Source organism: Brienomyrus brachyistius, chromosome 1, assembly GCF_023856365.1.
Source record: "Brienomyrus brachyistius isolate T26 chromosome 1, BBRACH_0.4, whole genome shotgun sequence".
NCBI lineage: Eukaryota > Metazoa > Chordata > Actinopteri > Osteoglossiformes > Mormyridae > Brienomyrus > Brienomyrus brachyistius.
The window spans coordinates 50,352,963-50,371,307 of NC_064533.1; the positions used below are offsets into that span (position 1 = coordinate 50,352,963).

General features: G+C 40.7%; 1 protein-coding gene across 1 annotated transcript in view; it reads left to right on the top strand.

Moving 5' to 3' along the window:
* The window catches only part of thsd7ba (thrombospondin, type I, domain containing 7Ba), a 100,045-nt gene that overhangs the window by 54,189 nt on the left and 27,511 nt on the right, over positions 1-18,345 (top strand). The window contains exons 10-14 of the mRNA XM_049003305.1: positions 635-862; positions 3,830-3,945; positions 4,849-4,981; positions 5,208-5,311; positions 13,397-13,588. Coding sequence (XP_048859262.1) covers positions 635-862; positions 3,830-3,945; positions 4,849-4,981; positions 5,208-5,311; positions 13,397-13,588 — 773 coding nt within the window. The remainder of the gene's footprint in view (positions 1-634; positions 863-3,829; positions 3,946-4,848; positions 4,982-5,207; positions 5,312-13,396; positions 13,589-18,345) is intronic.

The following is an 18,345-nucleotide window of genomic DNA, read 5'->3' on the forward strand; positions in this document are numbered from 1 at the left end:
CCGCAACCCCCCCACTCAAAGTCACTTCCCGCCTTAACTGTCGACACGTTTGTGCCGCATGGAAATGGCTTTTTGAAGTCAGACATTTTTCACAGGCCAGTCGAATGTTATTAACGCAGCAGTTTCCTATTAATATTCACTCAATCTGTGGTCTCTTTATTTTTTTTTCTTTTGCACAGTGCATACTAAAATATTTAGCAGAGTCTGTGTCGGTGGAGTGTCAGGGAGATGTCAGGGACGCACATAGTTTGAATAATTAGTTTAATTAGAAACTACAAAGAACACACCGGCAATTGTATAGTTTATGAACGAAAAAACACGTTTCGCAGAGGCACTTGATGTCACCAATTTTCCCATCAAGGAATTCCATTGGTCTTCCTCAAGGTGTGCAATTAGGCTTTTTGTGTGAACAAAGCCCCTTGTTTATAGGTAAGTGCGAAACAACAGAATTGTATGAATATATATTGGGGAGAATTTCCAGGACAAGCTTTGTCCTGTCAAGGAGAATGTCAGTGATAATATATGGAAGAACTAAAATGTCATTAAATGCTATGAGAAAATGAGGGGGCGTATGCCTGGGTGTCTCGCTGTCTGAGACATTGTGTTTGTGGCTGTTTTTTGACGTAGGTGGGAGACCCTGCCCAGCAGCTACTTCTCTGGAGGAGTGGTGCTCTTGTAACGAGCACCCTTGCATAATATTTTACTGGGAGGCTTCTCCATGGGGTCCCTGCATGGAAGACTCCTCCATGACCAGTTTCAATGCCACCAGCAGCTACAACGGGCAGCCCACCTGTGCTGTGGGGATGCAGACTCGTAAGGTGTCCTGCATGAAGATGACCAGCGGGCAGGTGATTGCCAAGAGGTAATATGCTGAACTACCATATTTTATATATAACGTATAATTGTACCTTCAAATGACCTTCAACGTTTTGGATTTTAAGCCACAAAAGGAAAAGATGGACAGTCCCACAGCTCATTTACACCAGCTACAATTAGTTTGTTGACTCACTGAAATGACTGCTTTTTTTTCTGATATGCTTTTTGAGAGGGAGGCGACTCTAAAAGAACATACTTCTATTTATTTGTTCGTGGTTCTTTTACACAGCTTGATCATTGGTTATATTTGTAGTAGTCTCTATGTTGTTTTCGTGGTCCGTCAGGCAGGCAGGCAGCGGGGAAGGACGAGGCAGACAGGCGGAGATCCAGACACAAGGGTTTATTGTAGGGAACTGGGGAACACACGGAGCAACGACGAACTAACATCAATGACAGATCTGGGGAAACTAACTCAGACGCAGACTCAAATACACAGGACAAGTCGAGAATAACAGGCAACAGGTGACCACAATCAGGAATAAACACAAGGTAACGAGGGGGGTGGCACACAGGAGGATCGGACGGGCGGATTGTGACACTCTAAACATTATAAACTAAACATTTACTTTCCTGATTTTTGCCTTATTCTGAGAATTCTGACATCATCGTGGTTTCGACATGCCAGTGCGCTCTGGAAGCATGCAAACAATCCTAAACTCGTCTCTCAAGCCCAGTTCAGCACAATTTTTAATTAACAACTTATTACACATCATATTTCTTTAAAACTCTGACATTTACTTTATAAATGAATCACCCACAACTGATTCCTGAGAATTGCCTTACTGCTATTTTACTGTAGGAAATTTCTATACTTTATTACCTTACTCACTTATTAAATTGTTTTATTTCTGTATAATACTGTATAAATGAATATGTTAGAATGAATAGCCCCATTTATTACACAGCCTACTACTCAAGTCCTCAAGCTTTTCAAAATTATATCTGTCAAAATTTCATACAATATTAATATAGTTTGTTTGTTGGACACCTTTGCATGTATTCTTGCAGGGTGTCCATGGTTCCTTTTTTAATACTCTTAATTTATTTTTTATTCATTGTTCATGCTTCCAGGAAGAGATAATAAAATGTTTTTTTCTGCTGTTTGCTGGTACCTGGGACTCATTTCAATGGTCCATTTGCAGATTCAAAGCAAATTCAATAAGCTGTAGTAATGAGCTTTCATTTCTGACAGACACTTCAAAATGCATCATTGTTTTGCGCTGGGAGGGAACCTATTAATTTGTGTTTTTATATATAAAGCCAACTGCATAATACAGTATAAATGCAAAGTAGTGTCTGTCACTGTACCTATGGAAGAATACATAAAATTCACTAAGTAGTACCATGCTTTTAATTCACTTGGTCACCAAGGCAACACAACACTGAAAATAAGTGACAGTAGCCATTGACTGTTATCCTCTTTGTTTTAAAAGGTAAGCAAAGCTTCTCCCATGGTCTCTTAGCACTTTCGTTTGAAGCTTCCTCTGACCTTTTGAGCCCATCAGCTCATGGTCCGTCCGTGCTGGCAGATATTTCATCATTTTGCTTTCAAAGCAAAGTTCTGTCTCACTTTGTTTACTCACTCACATATCTACGATTGTATAAAATGGAAATACATACAGTATCAAGCGACTAAAATTGTAACCAGTACAAATTGGGTGTACACACTCATGTATTGATCTAAGCTTTTATGTACTATGTGTATAATTGCGTATAATTTAAGATGAATATTAGTTTGAGGAAGGGCACAGTGCACAGTGCCTCAGTGGGTAGCACTGATGCCTCTTGCCTCCGGGGTTGGAAGTTTGAATCTTGCTTCTGCTCTGCTGTGTGGATTTTGCATATTCTCTCTCTCTCTCACTCTCTCTTTGTTGCTCCAATTTCCTCCCACAGTTCACTGACATACGGTTGTGTTAGCTAATGTATGCTGGTAGTGTATGCTTTTATGTGCGTGCCCTGCGATGGACTGGCATCCTGTCCGTGGCATGTCCCTGCCTTCTGCCCTGTGCTGCCCCCAAGGCCCCTCCCCCACCCCCCACTCCCTCGCGTGACTCTATCTGGATTAGCAGTGGCAAGATGGATGGATTAATTTGAGGGAAATGACTGTGACTAATGGTGCCATGATCAGACATTTAGCCTGCTTAACACATTTCTTTTTCAATTAAATTCGCTAAGATGATACAAAATCAACAAACTTTATTTGGAGATACCATTTGCAAATGTTCTCATTTATATTATAGGGACAGAAGAAGGTGCATAGTTTTCTTTTCCTTTCTGCATTCCGCTGTTTACTGCTGTTAATCTGCAACAAATAAGGCCTGATTAGTGGATTTTACTGTCCACGGGCAGTTTGCATTACAGTATGTGTCCCCTAAACTGCTGACTTTCCAACAGTTTTTCGATCTTCACTACATTTCACTCTCCAGTGAATGCACCTTAGCTTGGCTCTCTGAAGTATCACGAAAGACTTCTTCAGTTATTTGTTTCTAAGTTGTACAGTAATTGATGCTTTGCACTATAATATCTTAAAAACAATGAACGTTTCCTGAAAGGTTGCTCAACATTATTGCAAAAGTATTATCATCGCAATCTTAGTCTGTGTCTCCGAAAAGGATTGCGGTCCAGCATTGGTACCACTCCAACCAGTGCATTATGGGAAGAGATTTTTAAATGGCTTACATACTTCCAGGTTTAGTGAGCAGCCAAGGGCGTGGACATTAATTGGTTTTTTCTGTGAGTTCCCAGTCTCCGGCATTTCAGTCTGCTGCTCTCATCATTTTCCTGGCGGACACTCATTGGCTTGATTGCTTAACATGTACTATAACGGCACAGCGCTTGGTCTAATAGATACAGTTCATATGGCGGTAATACTGTGCACTAGGCAATATGCGTGTAAAACAGGCTGATTATGCTGTAATTTGAGAGCAATGACCGACCCCTACTTCTCTTGCAGGTGTCCTGAGTCCTCCAGGCCAGACAGTCTCCGGCCCTGTCTGCTGCCCTGCAAGAAGGACTGTATTGTGACACCGTTTAGTGAATGGACCCCTTGTCCCTCCACCTGCCTCCCAGGTACTGCTGCCGAAAAGCTCCAAAGCTAATGATCACTGCATTAACCCAAGATGAGCTGGTGCTGTCATATAGCTATTATCTTAAACTGAGCACACGCCAAGCCGACTGGAAACACTAGCATCAAGCAAGGCTAACAAATGATCTGCTCCTGTCAATTGTGAAAATTAGTGCTGGGATACACCTGACGGTTGACGTACTGTATAACCCGATCACCATTTAGCATTGACTCGTTTCACCAGCATTCTCCATCAGCCAAATCAGAGCCGAAGGGGACCGGCCATGTCCCACCATATCACACTAAGCCACTCAACAGGCACTGACTCTCACTGACACGGCGAAAATCGGTGAAAAGGTGTCTTTATCCTCTTCTCACTAAAGTGGTCAATATTTTTATCTATTGTACTATTCATTTTTATAATAATAGAGAAGGTCTTAAAAAGGATGAAATAAGAATTCTTCATAGAATGTCTTATGGTAAAAGATGTGTGAGGTTTAGACAGATGTTGCACCTAAAAATCCTCAACACCTGGAACTGGGAAAATAAAATCTGTTGTTTCGGTTTGTATTATAAACGAAAAGTATTGTGTTCTTTGCTTTGGAAACCTAGTAATTATTCTTATTTGAAGAGCATATTCATATTGTCAGACAATATAAGCTTCTGTCGGTAGTGGTGGTTTGATGGTTAGGGAAGCACACTTGTAATTGAATGATTGCTGGTTCGAATCCCCAACCAGCAAGGTACCCTGAGCAAAGGACTGCCCCCAGGCGCTGAATTAGCTGCCCCCTGCTGTGTCACGAAAGTCACATATGGGTTAAATGCAGAGGGCACGTTTCGTTGTTGCGCGCTGTGGTGTGTTAACACTGATTCTGCTTCTTTGTTTTATTTGATTTCCGACTTGCCAGTCAGTGAAAGTACAGCCACCCAGTCGAGATACAGAATTATCATTCAGAGACCAGCTAATGGGGGAAATGAATGTCCCAATACTCTTTACGAGGAGAGAGAGTGTGACTCACTTCCTGCTTGTCCAACCTACAGGTAAACAAACTGTTGATTGCTTTTAGTAATAGAGAAAATTCTGTTTAAGCTGATAAATCCTATCAAGTTTGAATTTCTGTGCTTGGGGTGATTTGCATAATGTAGTCACCAAAAAATCATGTGTAGAACTTTGTAAAGACTGGGATTTTTGATGTAATTTTGGGTGTCCCATATATCAGACTTTGTTTGCTCTGTGTAATTTTGTTTTCTCTGGTTATCCTCAAAGGTGGAAGACTCACAGATGGCAGGAGTGTACCCTTGTGCCTGACACAGTCCAACATCGAACACCAGGCACTGAGGAATCATGTGGCCAAGGTCTGGAGGTCAGAGGTGAGAGTCACCAACTCCATTTTGACCACTTGTCAAGCTTGCAATGTCCCATGTACAACACAGAGACAATATTAAAACCTTCTCAGTATCACAGCTGTACCATGCAGAAGTTGATGCTTCGAGGCTGCAAAACAAAGGAGGCATGTTTTAGGGATTAAAATGAATATTTGGCACAGCTGTTTACCAAAAAGAACATTTGCAAAATGCCAATATGACTGTTGACGATCCCCTCTGCGCAGTCTAGTATTTATATTTTGCAATGTGACATGCTGAAGGGTTTATTTAATTATAAAACTAGCGAATCTCGGTACCATGAACATATTTCCCCAGTTATTCGGATCATGATGAGTTGTGATTGATTGGCCTCTTGTGATTTTATTAATAACATGGTATATATTGTAATATTATCAAGTACAAACAGAGCCAGTCCTGATAGCTTCAAACACATTCACTTTTTTTTACTGAGTAATCTGTCTGTCCCTCTTCTAAGCACTTATGCTGGAAATGGTCCTGGGTCCTAAAGTTGGAGGTTACAGTTCAGTCTATAACAACTTACTGGTTAATCGGTAACCATAGATTTAAGACCGACGAAACATGTCTAACACATATATAATGATTTACTTTGGATTTCGACACGGGATTTGGTGAAGCTCCATGTACTGTAGAGGGTATAATCGCAATTTAAAAAAAAAATCACAATCAAAAGCATTGTTCTTGATGGGAACAAAATTGGTTATAAAGGCATTGTTTTGATTTTGAAGGAATGACTTCTAGCTGGGAGAGTATGATCAATGGAATACTGCAAGGTTCTGTATTGGAGCCAATTACTATTTTTAATCTGCAAAAATACAGTTGATTCTGGAATTGGTTTATTTATAGTTTATTCAAAAATATGTTGTCTGACACACACAGAATGCAAACAACTCAAAAAATGATTCTGACTTAATAATGACATAAACAGGCACATGATGATGATAGAAGTTAGTTCATTTAGTAAGGATTCACTCAGTGGATAATCTTCTGAAGATGCAGAGACAGACGCAGCCTGACCAAGAATTAGATTTTCCTGAAGGCACCTCTGTGTCTGAAGTAGTAAAATGTAATTCGGATGCAATTTAAGACTCAAGAAAATAAGGAATATAACTGAAGCTCTTCCGTAAGCTCTGCCTCTCATACAATCCTGTGTTCAGGTCCTGTTACTTTGTTTCAGTATTATATTGTTCTCTGAAGAGTAACAAAGAATGTCGCCTTGTCCTTAAGGGTTACCATATAAACACAGGTTGGAGAACGTTCTTGACTAAAGGTGAATGAAGAGGTTCGCGACCTAAGTGTAAAAATTCCCAAGGGGCAGTTGATAAGAAAACCCAGCTAATTGTTTTACCTTTAACAATGTATTAGTAATGGGAGATTTCTAATGGAAGCTGAGTGGGAAATATTTAATGTCAGAACAATGCAAGAATTTCATTACACATTACTTGGAACAGGCTTTTTAATCATGTAGACTACTGCTTCCAAGAATCAACTGGGCAAGATCTGTTTTTTTTTTTTTACTCACTAAATACATTAAATTAAACGCCCTCCTATTTTAGTGTATACATACCTGTCACATTTTTAAATTAATGTCTGTTTCAGACATAAGAATATTCTTTCCCATGTTTCTCAGTTTTTTATGGTAGGGATTGAAAATGTTGTTAGGTAGTAGTGTTACGTGCATTCTGGTTTGGAAATTTTCGGGCAATGAAAGTGACAACGCCGTTACCTCAGGAAGCAGACTGTGATGACCGTGTGCAGAATGAGCGAACAGGAAGCGGGAACACAGGGTCAGGCACTCAGAGATCCAAAACATGGGGGTTTTATTGCTGGGCAGAATAGCACGGTGAATACGTCTATTGATATAAATACAGAATATCTGGGGAAACAGACTTTAACGCGGACTAAAATACACAAGACAAGCCGGAAATAGCATCAAACAGCTGGGAACAATCAGGGTTTCACACGAGGTAAAGGTAAATAATGGCACACTGAACGATCGTACTAGCAGGTCATGACAGATGCTTCTTTCAGTAAATTCATGTACACTTCATACAAACTGACTCGATCCACTTTTGAAGCGATTTTAATTAAAATAAGGTAAACGTATTAAAATACGAGCTAAAATTTTTGAATACTATCCTTATTAATATATTGTGAAAATGAATTAGTTCTCATCATTAGATCATTAAGCACTGCATGGATAACTCATTTGATCAAAACTGTTTTAAGAAAACCAAAAACAATCTTATTCTGCTGTTTATTATAATTGACCACTGTATAAGCACTTTGTAAATGGATGAGTACTGTAGATATATTGATTGTTGATTTCAAAGCCAGCTGAGTAACTGGAATGTTTAATAAGCCCGGCTATTGGCTTTTGGAACTTGGCAAACAAGACTTTTGTTTCTTTTCATCCACATCAGTTTGTACTATCATGTTCCTGAAGATTTGAAACCATCTGAAAAATGTGTAACTCAATTATTTGTTGCATTTTTTTTTTAATTGACTCATAATGTGTAGGAGTCATCAAATACTACGAAAATTTTGAACCAATCAAAGCTTCCAATTTTCTACTCGTTATTCTGTGAACTTCATTCGATCTGTAGTCCTTAGCATTAATTTCACACAAGGTCTACCATTACAGAATTTATTTATTTCAAAGGATCATTGTCCTTCATAAAAATAACCATGGTAAAATATCATGTGATAAAAAAAATGTCTGCTGTTATGTATTCTGTGTTAGCATTTCACCCATTGATTTGGTTTACGTAAAATTTATGAAATCTGGACTGCCCTAGCAAAGAATGCCACATGTGCAAAGAATTAATCAGGTGTAAAATCTGCAGTCCATGCTTAAATGTGTATTATATTTCCTGGAGAAACACAGAGAATCACTTTCTCACTGGTTTAATTTGATTGTGTTTTATTGAGCTTGTGTGTAAGAACTTTCCTGGAAATGTAAATTAGCAGGCTGGGAGTTGCTGCATCAGCGTAATAGTGAATAAATTGCTGTCTAACATGGAGATGCTGTAAATTGCAGTAAATGAACCAGCGAGAGCAGTGGCTCGGCAAACCAGGCAGTAGAGGAGGCATTGTTCATTGAGTGTGGCCCGAAAGGGCCTCGTTAGCTACAAGATAGCAAGCGTGCAGCAGGGGCGATAAAGTATTCTTTGAGCAGATCTGCAGCTTTTCACAAGCAACCTTTTCTTCTGTATATAGAAACATTGACCCTGTATATTTAATAGCTGATCCTGTAAATGCAGCTCACATATCTTAGTAACGATGCAGTTTTTGACTCTGGACGTAATAGTGTTCTGAGAAACTGAGAAGTAGTAGTTCAGAAGTAGACTTGTCTAGTACTCTGTCCTCGGCTGTTAAATCAGAATATTTGTTAGTGACTTTGTGTCCCAATCAGGTACGTCTTGCATTACCATTGTGGGTGAATGCCACACTGAGCAGGATGTTTGGATCTGACTGATCTTTAATCCACAGTATTTATGGCTCCTAAATTGGGTTGATGGATTAGGATGATGTGCCCATGTCACCAGTTCAAAGCCTATTGTCAACAGAGTGATTTCACTGTTGGGCCATTGAGCAAGAACCCTAACCCCTTGATTGCTCCAGAGACTGGCTGACCCAGCTTTCTCAATGAACAAACAAAAAAATGTGTGTTGCTTTGGATAAAAGCATCTACTAAATTGTATAGGAATCGAGTTTTATATCAGTTGATGGTTTAAGGTATCTGCTTTATGAAAAACTTTATCCCTGTCACTTGTGCTGCTTTCTGGGATTTGATTTTTTTTTTACTGTCATTTCAATTCTGGAAGTACTGCGTTTTTCTAAAATTACCCAAAGGTGAATTTCTGCTCCATTTAATGATGACTAGTTGCAAAGTCTACTCGCATGGTGACAGAACCACCAATGTGTTTGATGAGACAAGGTTCTTGCTGTCAAATTCACATCATGGGAGTGAATACAGTGGAAGTTAGTCAAGCAAAGAGTTTTTTTTTTTTTATTGGACTCATCTACTTACAAAAACATTGGTCTAGAACTAGAAGATATTGGAGTTTTTTGTAGCCAGCACTGTGGTCTTCATGAGCAGTAGTTTCCACCTTGTTACTGTACCCTGGGAATCTTTTGCCTGATGGTGAACTCACTTTTTGTCCTTAGCATATGCCTATTGAGCTACTGAATTTCTTTCTGTGCTCTTTTACCAGAAAAAGTTATTGATTCATGTCATGAATCCATGTATCATTATTGGACTGTTTTATTCTCCATTATCATCTCTCCAGCAGGCAGTTATATGGCTGTAACTTTCTTCCTTTTAATCTGATTCGTATTCAGTTTACAGCGTATTGTTCTATAAATGTCAGCACAGGAGTCGAATGATGTCAAACAGCTCTTGTGAATCCATACAGGGATGATGCCAACAAGCTGTAATAATGACACAGGTGCACCATGAGAAAGCCAACATTGGTGGGGTTTTTTCAGACTTAAAATCCAATATGTTTAGAGCAAAACATATAGACTCATACTAATCCTTAACCTATTTTGCTGCGAGTTCAGTTATCACTCAGAAGACAGTATTCCCATTTTTGGCTGTCTATTGTTTTCCGCTGCATTCATTATGTGCGTATTTATATTTTTTAAAAATGTGATTTCAGTTTCCACCTTCCTGTTATTACTCTCGCAAATAATGGAAGAAGTGCCTGCCTCATTACAAATGTGTGTTATACAGTTAATAAGTACAGGGAGCTTCTTTATGTCAGTGGGAGGAATCTGACAAGGTTTCAAGGCACAGAAAGTTCCTGGCGGTGCCCTTTTGTAGAGTCAGCAGATCCCGTTACTCTTTCTAAGAAACAACATCATTATGGATGATCTCTGTCACAAGCTGAGGCAGGGATAACATGCTAGTGGTTGTGAAAGAGGATCATGCAAAAAGTTCTGGAGAGGTGTGTAGGGGCAGCAGGAATAATTGCACTAAAATTAGGCAGCCTGGCAAAACCATTTAAGCCCCATGTCACCCTGCGAATTGATGGGTTACAGCAATCCAGCTATTTTAACATTGCAAGAGTTAATAGGAATAACTTATAATTGTATGTCAATTTTAAATTGTCATTGTATTTTATAATGGGCCTGTCATTATGTGAGTCTTGAGCAATTAAAAATGTTTAATGTTGCATGAACAAATTGAAATGCTATATATTTTATATATAGAATAGCGAAGCTTATCTTATAACTGAGCTGACTATTAATTAAACAATATTTTTGTAATTTACTAACTAAAAATGGCTACCAGCTGACCAATAGAATAAAAATGATATTCATAATTAAAGAACGTAATCTGTAACCTAGAAATTAGACTGTAATTTCCCTGAATCAATATGCAATAGTATCAGTTGGTATTTTTTTTCCACTGGCCCCTGCTGTAAGCTGATTGGCCCCCCAGAGTGCACCCTCCCATGCCACTAACCCATTTAAAGCATATCACTGGGTAATGATAAAGTTGGCCCCTCTGTGAGAACTGCGGCCACTCTTATGCCCCCCACTTTAAAGAAATCGTAGAATCACCCCGACACAGATGTTTAGCAAACTAGGACACCAATGTCACACACAATAACTAAACAGTGGTTCGTCACGCTGGTTCACACAAACCATAGCAAATGTTCCAACCATTGCTGAAGCCAGTGCGACTGCTCCCGCAAACACTGGTGACAGCATTACCTCTGGGAGCCTGTCACGCTGCCCGCCCACTGTCCCCTGTCTGCCAGCCACACTACCTGGTTCAACACTAGAGTAACACTCTGCAGTCGCAGTCAGAGGGGCAGAATTTAAAAGTCAAATACAAATCAATATGCTTGACTTAAAAGCGTGTTTTTCGATTTATGATTCATGAAGAGCAATGGATGTTGGCTGCTATCTCAGATAACTACACTACTCTCAGGGGGAAGGTTATGTCCCTAAAAGCGGTTGTTTAGTGTTATATCAATATTTTGAAATTATTTTATAAACAGATTATTTACTGTATGAAGGGCACCTTTTATGCAAAGAAGCTGCTTGTTAAATTAAAACACCGCTAAACAGATTCCACTTCCCACAGTGTTCCAATTGTGTCTCAGCTTCAACGTAACGGATGATTCCTGGAGACTGCAGTGTGTGGCTCAGTGGGATAAGCGCCTGTGGGTACGATCGGAAGGTCGTTGGCTTGATTCCCAGCTGGGCAGAATAGTCACTTGCTGTTCAGCCCTTAATCTCTGCACACCTGTATATGTTTGACAAATAATGAAGCATCATTTCATTTTCAAGCTGCTACTGGCCTGTTTTAACACTGTCAGTGTCGACTGCCTTACACCAGCAACACGCATGCCTTCATGCCCCTGCATATAACAGAAACACTGGAGCAGAAATATTGCTGTCATTTTCCGAAATCGGCCAACATTTCGTGATTATTCCCTTGTTCATCATATTTTGGGGTTGAGAAGCCAAGAGAGTTTTTCTTTACTTCCCTTAAGGGCATATTTAAGAACTGTGAATTATGTACTTAGAGATAACACACAAGGCATTGGATATCGATTTCTGTATTATCAAGGGGTGCCTTTGATTTCGCCAGTGTGACAGTATATTATCTGAATGCTGAGTTTAGTAATGGTGCCTTAGGTGGAAACACATTTGCAAACACATAGTGATGATCCATTAACAAGATATATTCCTTAAAAAGTAGCTATTTCACACCCACTTAAAAAGTTAATGGCCATACAGTATATTACTTTTAAGGAGTAGTGCTATCCTTAAAGATTAATATTTGCATTTAGGAAAATTGCATTTCCATCCATCCATCCATTTTCCAAACCGCTTATCCTACTGGGTCGCGGGGGGTCTGGAGCCTATCCCGGAATCAATGGGCACGAGGCAGGGAACAACCCAGGATGGGGGGCCAGCCCTTCGCAAGGCACATTCACACACCATTCACTCACACGTGCACACCTATGGGCAATTTAGCAACTCCAATTAGCCTCAGCATGTTTTTGGACTGTGGGGGGAACCCGGAGTACCCGGAGGAAACCCCATGACGACATGGGGAGAACATGCAAACTCCCCACACATGTAATCCAGGCGGAAACTCGAACCCGGGTCCCAAAGGTGTGAGGCAACAGTGCTAACTACTGCACCACCATGCCGCCCCCTTAAATTGCATTTTCTCCTTACATTTCTATGTCTGACATCATAGGACAAACTTAAAATAATCTGAATACTTATTGTTTTTTATATGGAAAATTTTCAGAAACATATGCAATAATTCCTACAGTATTTAATAATATTGTAGGTGAGGACAACATTGAAACTTTTTATCTTTTAAAAAGATGATTCTAAAGAGCATTTCATAGCTGTTTTTCTTATAATGTCTGAAATGCATGATGTTCGGGCTGGACGAATGGGCTTGATTTTGACGAGAAGCATCTTTTCCTTTCTTTCATTTTAATGACTCGATTTTCTCATGGGAGTGTGACGCGTCTTCGCTTTAGGAACTGCCTCCTTGCTGGTTCATCTTACCTAAAGTGCTTCAGTGAAAGCTTTTTGAAGCTCTTAGTAGCCTCTGATGAGGCCAGGTGGTCCTGTCTCCAGACAAAGACACGCAGCACGTCTCTGTGTCAAAATATGTCATCGTTTCAGGCGATGTGGCAAATTTGCAGCTCCGGCACGAAGGGAAAACACATCTGGCGTAATAAATGCATTGTTCTCATGAGTGACAATGAACCCTGCGATTCCTAAGCTACTAATTTACTTGCATGAAGCCCTGAAATTCACACCAAGGTAGATGCAAGAGCCTCACCAGCATCCAGCAAGTGAGAGTGGAAAATAAATGTATTTTTTTATTCTTTGATTTCATAATGAATAAATGGTGGAATTGACAGTGATTTTTGCATTTTATTCTAGAGTGGAAATGCTGGAGATGATGCTGTAAAATAATTAGTGTTTTGGTCACTTCCACTACCGGTTGTTCCCCGTGCCGAATGCCGGCCAGAGGGCTGACGGTCTCTGCTGCCCCGTCAGGTGTGATGTGCATGCGAGATGACGGCCAAGCAGCAGAGGTGTCCGATTGCCTGCAGTGGGCTGGTCCCATGCCGTCGCGGTTCAGGCCTTGCCGGGTTCCCTGCCGCGATGACTGCAGCCTCAGCCCATGGTCCGAGTTCACCGAGTGCCTGACCTGTGGGGGCTGGAGAAGCCGCAGGCGTATGCTGACAGGTAAACACACGTTGATCACAAAAATACACACAGCATACAGGTATGCACAAATTTGTTGCTGGTCCAAATCCCGTGGTGAGAGTGACTTCATCTTTGCACCCCTAATCAAGGCCCTTAACATCAAATTGCTCTTGGGACAGACACATTTCAACATGTCTCAGTCAGTCTCTGGTGGTTTATGAACATGAATAGACCTTCTACTGTAAGTGGTTTACACAATTCTTGTGTTGCATTGTTCCTTCCCAGTTTCAACTGGTGTTTAGCATTTAACTGAGACTCTGAAGCTGGTCCTTTCCTTAGGTTCTTGTGATTCCTCTTTCATACCACACCTTCTATTTGGTCTGTGCATAACCTGGGTTTCACTTGTTCAACCACTGTAGCTTTCCGTGTCCAAATTTTCATCTTGTCTTAGATCCTTATTTCATCCTCATGGTGGAACTCAGGTTGTGGATGAGAACATCTGTCAAAATATTTATTTTTTTGCTTTGTTTTATGTTCATCTTTCCACCTTCTCGCGTGTTCACCTCCCTCTGTTCTCAGAAGGCTCTCATCAATTTGCAAGTTGGACCTCAAACGGCGACCCATCAAGAGCTGAGCAAGAGAAAAAGTGGAGTGCTGTAATAAGCTAACAAAGCTTCATAAAAATAACCTGCACTATCTATCGTTTTATGCATTAATTCCCTCTAACTTCTGAGGGGGGAAATGTGCTAGAACTTTCATGCATTCGCTAAAAAATTGTGGACCATTGTCATGAAAAACTTTATCAGATACACTGTGTCTAGAAAAAACAGAATTCATTCACACAACTACATTCTCTGCAGCAGTTCTGCTCAGACCGCACACCTCAGGGAACAGTGAGTACTAATCCGTTATCAACAAATAATCTTTGTTGTCGCTTACAAACATATTAATTCCCACCTTCTGATAAGGCCTCTGAGGACTAGGATGTAGATGCAGTGGATCCTTACGGTGACTAAATTGGGATTTAAGAGGAATTAGACAAGAAGACACCAGTTCTTTAATTTCTTGGTTTATCCTAGGCCAGAACATCACTTCTTGTGCCCTTCTCTTACATTTTTCAATACCTAGGTGGCTTTTATGAATTTCCCAAAACATTTCTTTTTGAAGACTTTTGAGATTCACAGGTCTGCTGTCTTTCTACAACATCCCATGTAAAAGAGTAAACTCTGACTTGTAGCAGTATTCTTGTGCCTCTAAGGTACTGTACCGCCAGACTGGTCTGGTCATCCATCCATCCATCCATCACTACTTGTATTATCTGACTTAGATTCTATGATCATATCAACATATGCTTTAAACTCAACAGCGCCCTTCTGGGTGTAATTTGACGCTGGATCCACAGTCCTGGAGAGTGCATCAGGCGTGCAGATAACCTTCCCAGGTGTATGTCACGTTCAGTGCTGCTGAATCCTCTACTGACAGTCACTTAAGGATTTCTGAAATCAGAGGTTTGTGATCAGTTTCAACATCAGCAGATGGCCCTGAAATTTCTCACAAATAAACATGCTACTGTAAGCAACCTTTTTTCAATTTAGGCATATCTTGTTTCTGAGTCAGATAACAAACGAGATGCATATGCCACTGGTAACCATTCTTTATTACGAGGTAGTACAGTACTGCACCTAACCCTTCTTGAGATGCATCAGACGAGATTCTATAGGTCTCTCTGCATCGTAGAATTTCAACACAGGTTCCTCTCTGAGTACTTTCTTGAGATTTTGTCATGCCTTTCCTTCTTTATGATTCCAGTTCCAGCTGTTTATCTTTTCTGTCAACCACCTCAGTGGAGCAAGCTGTTGGGGAGAAGGGTATGAATTTTTCCACGTAACTGACCATTCCTATAAACCTTTGAACACCCTTTTTACATTGTGACCTTGGCATGTTCTCAGATGCACAAATCTTCAATGGATCAGGACCAAAAAGGTAAGTTCAGCTACTACTAGCTTACGTTTGTCCTTATTCAGCTTCAAATTTGCCTTGCGTGTGGCATCAAGGACTTGTCTGGCATCATGCTCTTGTTTAGATAATCCTCAAACAATAATATCTATGTCTATGGATGTATTGACGCCCTCAGTGTGTTCATGCAGCATGTGATTGGTTTTATCTGGCAAATGGAGTGTTAAAAGTACACTATGTTGAGCTGACAGTAAGTTTCCAGAATCCCGAAGATGCATCTAATTTGCTGAAGTATTTTGCATTACCAAACTGTGACATGATTTCTTCACGAGTAGGCAATTTAAAATTCTCCCTTTTAATGGCTCAATTCAGATCTCTTAGATCTAAGCAAATCCTCATTTTTCTTATCAACAATGACAAGTGAATTGACCCATTCATTTGGTTCATCATTTTTTGCCTGAATTCTATCAAGCTCTTCTTTCGGCTGATGATGTCACACAAAAGGAACTATCCTACAGGGATGTACTACATGAGGTACTATATTGTCAGTTTTAATCATGTGATCCCCTGGAAGGTAACCAAACCCTTTGAACAAGTCACCATATTCCTTCATCAAGTCATTGTATTCTGACTCTGCGTCACTGTCCGAGATTCTTTTCACCAGGTTCAATCTCTCACAGTAAGATAACCCCAGTATCGACTGCACATCCTTTGGCGCCATTAAAAATGACTCTATATGCACCTTGTTTTTTGCTTGTTACTTTTGCCACACAGGTGCCTTTTACTGAAAAGTCTGCACTTCCTCAGTATCCAGTCACTTCTTGGTGTAAATGCCTTAAACTCAGATTCTGAAATAACATTTATTTGTGCTCCAGTGTCAAGTTTAAATAGAATATTTTTTTTTTGGTTTGCTTGTAATGGTACAGTCCATTCCTGCCTGTTCTGTTCATTCTCAGAAAGTACACCAACATGATACTCCTCAGGTTCATTTTCAAGCACTGAATTTACTTGTCTTCTTTTCTGCCGTCTTCCTGCAAAAACGTGCAACATGGTTATCCTTACCACAGTCATTTCACGTTTTTCTTGTAAGCTGGACACTGTCTAGGAGGATGCTGTCATGCACAGCGATCACATAATTTCTTGTCTTGCCCCCTGTAGATTCTGCAAGTGCTTTACAAGCTTTCGCATGTCCGCGCTCCTTCACAGCGTCTACGGTGCAGCTCTCACTGACAAGTTCCTTAGCTTGTGACTTAACGATCTGAGCTGCACTGCAGAGCATCAAAGCTTTTTCCAAATCTAGACCTTGTTCGCTTAAGAGTCTTTCTCTCAGACTATTATGCAGAGCCACAAAGAATTCTGTCCTTAATGAGAGAATCCATTAAATCTCCAAACCCACATGTTTCACTCCAGTGTATCAACTCAGTAACATACTGATCAATAGTTTTCCCAGCTTTCTGAGCACATGTAAAAAATCTATATTGCTCATATGACTGTCACGCCCGGACAGGCGGAGCCCGCCGCATGCTCCACGTCAGCCCCGCCCAAGTAGGCGGGGCTCACCAGGTGCTCCACATTTCGCGTGAGGGCAACGCAGTCATAAGCCCGGAGCACTCACAATTCAGTGCGAAGTATTGTGCCATGTTAATGCGCCTTGCTGAGCAATTTCTTTTCTTCCATCTCTCCCCTTCTCCCAACCTGTTCCGTCTGCCCGTTGTACTTACCTTGCCTTGTCCTCTTCCTTTCCCCAGACTCGCTCCCGAACCTGACCCACCTTCCCTGCCGAGACCAGCCTCTCCTGTTCCCCTTTCCCTGTGTTCTCGTGTCCCGTGGTTACGTGTAGGACAGATCTTTCAGCTTTGGACCCCTGCTCACGGACTTCGACCCTTCTCTCTGATTTGCCCCTTTGGTACCTCTGCTATATTGCAGAGAATAAACCCACTGGTTGTGCGCACATCTGGATTCCAGTCTCCTTCTTTGGGCCAGTGTCACAATGTCACATTCTGCATAGGTATACAAAATTCTTCAAATCGGTCCGTTTATCGGCTTTAAATTATCTCCATCTTCAAATCACAGTCACCATATACCTCATGTCATCACCAATGACATGCAGTGAAAGTGAGGCTCTGGTTTTCGCCAGTTTAAGGTCCACATCAAACACTGATAAATACAATCCAAAGCATGGTTTAGACCTTCTCCAGTTTTCAGCAACATTCCCAGTTAGGTGAATTTTCGGTGGCAGCTGCAGAATTTTTGCCACCACAAACAGACCCAATTTTCTTCTCCTTAGAAAACTGTTTTTGGTTTTCCCGTGTTAAAAACACATCTATTCTTCCAGACTCACTTCTGACACTAAGTTTTGTTCCTTGTGTACAAATGTACCCTGAGTTTACCTTAACTAGACAGGTGCTGGAAGAAGAAGAAGCTTTTAATAAATAACCTATTCAAAGACATCGACTTACTTTTACATTCCACTGTGCATGCTCCGATCTCGTCCAATCATACTACACATCATATCACCACAAGCACGGCCATGTCAGTGTGGGTACGGCTTGGGTATGGCTTGGATAATTTGCAATGGTACAGCTTAGTTCTTGGTGGCAATGGAAATACCCCAATAGTCCTACCAATACAGTTACTCTGGAGGGTGTGCAGATTGAAAATGAAGCCACTAAGCCCTCTCTGCACATTTTCTGCCTCAGGAGTTGTTTGTATGCTGGTTTAATTATATTTGTAGCCCCTCCATTTCTCTAAAAAACCACAGGAAACTGTAGGCACAGTTTCACATGGTGTTGTATATTGCTACACCTCATGCACCCAGCTGTGCATTGAATGAATGAATT